Here is a 6000-nt window from a genome sequence, read left to right as displayed (position 1 = left end):
CTACACTTTTTGTGGTTTTTTTCCAGTAAATTAATGCGTTACTTGATCACACAAAAGCATACAAGGTCGGGGGCGCCCGCTGGCCTAGTGGTCCAGGCGCATCATGCCACATATAGGCTCTGGCCTGACAGCGCGTTGCGTGTTCGAGTCCCGTTCATGACGACCATTTGCTGCATGTCTCTCCCCTTCTCTCTCTCCCTCTTTATTGTCTATCTTCACGTGTAACTATCAATAAAGGCAAAAAGCCAAAAAAGCTAATCTTAATTTTAAAAAAACAGTCGGAAATCTGCAAGCTTGAAATGTGGCACGAAGCAACACGTTTCGAGTTCGTCGAGACGATAACAGAGACACCAGTAATGGAATACTTCAAGATAATTTGCCTGGAGTTTTTTGTGTGTTTGTTTGTTTCAGTAGAATTAAGCAATATTACACGAGAGGGTGTGGGTTAACGTGATGCTTGCGGTGATGCTTGCGGAACTCGACTTCGTCTCGTTCCTTACTGCATCACTGTCGTGGCAATAATCACGTTAAACCACACCCTCGAGTGTAATATTGCAATTATACAACAGTTACCCTTAAAACTAAGAAAAAAATATATATTTTTAATGACAGATGTAGTCACTACGACCACAAATGTCCCAAGAAACTAGCTAGCCTAGCCATCGAGTTTGCTAGCGCTCTGGGAGAACAGAGCAGCTGTATTTTTCATTTGTTGTTAATTTTATTAGGTGGTGAATGGTGCTGGTTTAACGCACGGCTAGAAGGCCGTTTCAACCAATCAGATTGCTTCCTCGAAACGACCTGTGGTATAATGTACAGTACAATATAAGGCTTCATATTCAGAATGAAACCCTACGACTGTACATCGCCGTCGCTTCAAGTCAGTTCTGACTGCAAACACGTTCAATATCATTATAGCAGGTCCTGGCTTTCAGAAGCGCCAAAAAAAAAAAAACCCAATGAAGATCAATTCTGTCGTCATGGAACTGATGCCATCTGTCAAACTCAAAGGCCTGCGGGTGGTCGTCGAGGTAAAGCACGCAGAGAGAGCTGTCTGTTAGCGTCATTAGTTACATCAATGGAATGCTGTCGGTTTGATCGATGGCGCTCAGAGGCCATCTGTCATAACTGTTATCACCTGGAGAGTTACCGCCGGGAAGACAAGTCGGGAGATACCGCCAAGAGTTTACAATCAAACACTCTTCAGGGAAGTTTTTAATACTTAGACTACACGGTTGACCGGAGTCCCCCATGGGGGTTTATAATACGCCTGCTCCTTTTTCACAGCAAATCGCTCGCTTCGGCTCGCTCGGTGGTGTCTCTCACGTGGCTCAAGTGCGCTTGAGACGGCCCGGCCTCCGTCGCGGTCAGAAACTATACTTTAGTCCGAGAGGCACTTCTGTGGTTGGCCACAGAAAGCGGGGCGTGGATATACTGTATAATCGTTGCTGTCCGGAGGTAAACTCAATTTTTTCATAAATCAATGCTATTTGAACACCCTTTACGTCTGTGTGTTGTTTTGAAAATATTGAACCAATTGGACCCTCAAACTGTCTGCTAAAACAGCTAACTCCACCACCTCTCTCCTTCTTACGAAAGTAATTGACAATATATGATGTCACAACACCAACTTTGATGGGGCAGTATTGCATCAATACAAAAATATAAGGTTTTATTCTCAAAGACGTCATAGACACGGAGTGCCATTGGGGAAGAAAATATGTCAACGATGCCATTAGCAGTAAACGAGTTAAGTAAATAGTTTCCTCTGGATACATCAAGGGGAAACGGCTCATACATATCCGTATATGAATCGTGTTTCTGTCTGTTTGACACAAACACAAACAGGCAGGGAGATATGATTGATAGCAGAGGTCGGACCAGTGTTTAGACATTAGAATGGTGATGATTTCTGAAGAAGTTTAAATTAAAATCCATAATGGGGATCAAGCCCTCTTATGGGCCGACGTAAAGGGTGAGACAGAGGAGAGAGACGAGATGGGAGGGCGCTTATGTTGGCAACTTATGTATATGAACCTATCACTGGCTTAATTAAACATCCTATGACAAGAGGTCAGTCGAGGTTAAAACTCATTATTTGAGTCATACAGAGTAGGCAGATAAAAAATTAAAAAAAAGCAATGGTCCAACCCATACCGTTGCCGGTGTGAAGCTGTGCATGACATTAAATGCAAGCAATCCTGCCGAGGGCAAGAGACTCACATTTCTATTCATTGCCTGTGTGATCAGACTGTGTGCTCACCCTGCTCAGCAGGGCCTTTGTGTATTTAATAACTATGTACCCTTGAATTTAAAATTTCATTATTCATGTTTATTCAAGTGACATGCACCGTTCGTTTAAACGATTTTAATAGGTGTGACATTTCGTTTCGTTTCGTTTCGTTCCAAGGACTGGAAGAGAATGAATTGCATTTTTTGAAGTTGAAAATGACATTAAACTTAAGATGAGGACAGGGTGAGCGAGGTCAGTTCGTGAAGCACAGGATGAAATGTGGTTTTGGTCGAATTCTGAGCAGAATTGGGAATGGTGACGCTAGTGGTTGTTGGCTTCTAAGGGTTGGCATAAAATCATACTCGTGTGAACTGAGTGGTGCAACTCCCCTCTCTCCCTCCCTCTCTCTCTCTCTCTCTGTCATTAGCAGGCAACAGTCTATCAGCACTGTCTCTCTCTCTGTTTCTGCATGGCACAACAGCGCCCCCACTGGTACTCATTAACACATACATAGGTGAACACATACATAGGTGAACACGGACATTGCTGGTTGTAGGAGTGGTTGCACCACTCAAAAATGGAGCTCTGTGAATGAGGAACAAGGGCAGGGTGGTGGCACTGTGTTGAGTTGGAGTAGGGGTTGGTAGGTAGTGTGTAAGGCATGGCAGTGCTGCTTGGGGTATGGGTGGTGCTACGGGTTAAGGGAGTCGATACTGGCGTATGGGTGATTGTCCTGGGTTAGTAGGGGTGGTTAAGGACGGGTGGCAAAGGGGTGTTATTTGTGTAGTAGTAGTGATAGTGGGACTGGAGTATGGATGCTAATAAACCGGAGCTCGACATGCGTGGGTTGCTTACCCCACACCGATTTATTTCAATGGGCGAGGACCTCCATGGGTGTGTGGTGCTCCTAGCTGACAGCTAGATGGCACTGTGACTCCACCAGAGACCAGTGGGATCACATGCCCATGTCTAGCTCATCATGCTGTTGTTTCAATGTTCCATTGTACATTCCTTCAATGTGAGTCCATTCAGAAAGACTCTGACTGCAACCATGGTGTGCATGTGAAGTGGGCTGAAGCTAAAAGAAAACAAAATATACGGGCTTTAAGTGGGGCTTCTGTAGCTACAGATCAGACAAAAAGATAAGTGTGCATTCATTGTTGAGTTGTGGCTCACTTTCTTTGTGGTTGCTAAACTCGCACAGCATGAACATGTGGGGGGGGGGGGGGTTTGTCCCGTTTGCTTCTTCTGGAATCACTGTGACGTAAACAAGTAAACCATGAACTCAGACTGCATTTTGACTGCGTGTGAATCTGCCCATTTGGACTCTATATAGTCTACTCTACAGGGTCGTAAGTACCTTTCTCAACTCTGTCTCAAAAGGTCCCCTTTATTCCTCCTCTACGGTGTGCACTACATTTTGATAACACTTCACTATACTCTTTTAAAATGTTTACACTGGATGCTTAGGTCTTGCAGAAACTTCCCAACAGGCCTGGTTTTACAACATACGTGTGATAACATACTTTTACACAAAAAAACTAAAACGTAAACATTACCGATACATTGTTCTTTATCCCTTTTATGACAGAGCACGTAAAAGACTCCTTTTCTGTGTTTGTTTCTTCTACTAAGAGCAGATATTGAACTTGGACCTCATGCTTTCTCCGTGTACATACTGCCCGGCTGTCTGCCCACAGCCACAAGTCTTTGATCATTGCTTTTCTAGTGCACTTTAATTTGGGGGGTTTAAAGCCTCGCATTAACGATAAACCGTCCAGGCAAATTACTAAGTACCAAACTGTCCTCATGCCTGGAACGTATACAGGCCCCGGGAGAATGTAGGAAACTGTCCATTAAAGCCAATTAAAAACTTTTTTTTTACCCCCCCTAAGTGCCAAGTCATCATCATGAAATGCACCAACCAACCCCCTCCCTCCCCCACCACCCCACCCCCCACTCCTTTTGGACCAATCACACTCTGCTGGTGCGTTCCTGGAGGGAGGCGGAGCTGTGGCTGACGACCGACAGCTCCACCTCGGTGTCGGGGTCCGTCATGGCGTCGTCCGTCTCTGACGTCGCCCCCTGCAGCACGGCGCTCTTCTGTGACGACTCCGACCCGCGTCTCCACCGCGATGCCGCCACCGCCGACCCCCGCGGCACAAGCCCCGCCCCCTCGCCGACCCGCATCCCGTTGTCCGTTGTGACGACGACAAGCTCCTCCTCCTCCTCCTCCTCCGGTTCCACCGCCGCCGCCAATGGCAGCCTGCCGGCGGCGCTACCGTTGTTATTCCCGCCGTTACGACAGTTACTGTTCCTGTCCAAGACGACGTCCCCTCCCCCTCCCTCTCCGTCCCCCCCTCCTCCCCCTCCTCCTCCCTTCCTGCCGGCCAGCAGCAGAGGCGTGGTGGCGGAGTGCGACGCCGGCGCCGTCATCAGGGTCCTGCTGAGCGCGGCGGCCGCGTTGGCGCCGCTCGCCGCGGTGTTGTAGCGGCAGCGGATGTAGCTGGAGAAGGCCCGGCGGTAGGTCTTGTTGAACAGCGTGTACACCAGCGGGTTGACCCCCGACGAGATGTAGCCCACCCACACGAAGACGTTGAGCAGCTCGCCGAGCAGGCCGTCGTCGCAGGCGCCGCGGCACAGCACGAAGGTGACGTTGGTGATGAAGAACGGGCACCACATGACCAGGAAGAGGAAGAAGACGATGCCCAGGACCTGCGTGGGGGAGGGGGGTGGACAGCAGCACACGAAGAAGAGACGTCACTTTGAAAATCACTTTTTTCCTATAATCGTTGGCTTCGTTGGCCATCTATCAGCCAGGGATGTATGGGGCGGGTCATCTAGACCAGGGGTTCTCAACGTTTTTGGCCGGGGACCCCCGGAGATGCTTTGGCAGGGTCTCGTGACCCCCTCCCGACCCCCAATATAAATTGACTGCTACAATAACCTTAATAATAGAGACAATACACCATAAATAAATACTGAAACCAGATAATCATTAGGGACGGTATATATGTGTATACTATATGTAAACTCTTCATTTCCATTTTCCAGCCATTCAGTTGAAATAATTTGGGGACACCCCAAAATAATATGGCGACCCCCAGAGGGTCGCCCACGGGTTGAGAACCCCTGATCTAACCATGCATTAATTGTGTTACTTTTTTATCTAATTCATTTCACAACATAACTAACTCAGATAACTCAGTTATTTTGACAGGCCAGTGTGGATGTGCTTTATTTGCAGGACATTCATGTAATTTCAATTGTTCCAATATAACACGCCTTATTGACCTTATGCACACGGCTGCCATCTTGCCAGCAAGGTGCTAACTATAGGTGCAACTTCTCATTGACAGCCCATTCATCCAAACAGAAAAGTCTTATCTAATTGTATAAACAACGTCAAACTCACCAACATTGCAGCTGTATATGAAAAGCTTGAATTATCCTCTATCCGCAAAGTGTTTGTTTTTCGTAAAAATCCAATGTAGACATGTTATGAGCTATACTTCCTGTCAACAAATCCTATCAAGAAATAGTGTCAGAGTTTTGAAGCGCTCGTTATCAGTAAAGCAACCTCCTGCTGCCTCCTGCATTATGTGCAAATTCAAAACAGGTGGTACGCATGGGCCATTGAGCGAACGAGCACTTCCAAACTCTCGTGGTTGTGCATGTGGTTGAATGCAGCTTCAATACAATCCAGTACTCGAGGAAAAGACAAATAAAACGGAAGGAAATGGAAAAGGAAAATAGTGATTAAATGC

General features: G+C 46.9%; 1 protein-coding gene across 1 annotated transcript in view; it reads right to left on the bottom strand.

Annotated features, from left to right (window-relative positions):
• Positions 1-4207: 4207 nt before the first annotated feature.
• LOC310876054 (5-hydroxytryptamine receptor 2C-like) overlaps positions 4208-6000 on the bottom strand; it is a gene marked incomplete at both ends in the record, with an annotated part of 61354 nt that continues 59561 nt past the window's right edge. Inside the window, 2 exons of the mRNA XM_083789501.1 lie at positions 4208-4511; positions 4629-4948. Of these exons, the coding sequence (XP_083645627.1) occupies positions 4208-4511; positions 4629-4948 (624 nt within the window). The remainder of the gene's footprint in view (positions 4512-4628; positions 4949-6000) is intronic.

The sequence above is a fragment of the Protomyctophum parallelum genome (assembly GCF_964188405.1).
Source record: "Protomyctophum parallelum genome assembly, chromosome: 18".
In the NCBI taxonomy this organism is placed as follows: Eukaryota; Metazoa; Chordata; class Actinopteri; order Myctophiformes; family Myctophidae; genus Protomyctophum; species Protomyctophum parallelum.
The sequence above is the reverse complement of the archived record's forward strand: the minus strand, read 5'-3'. Positions and strand labels throughout refer to the sequence as shown.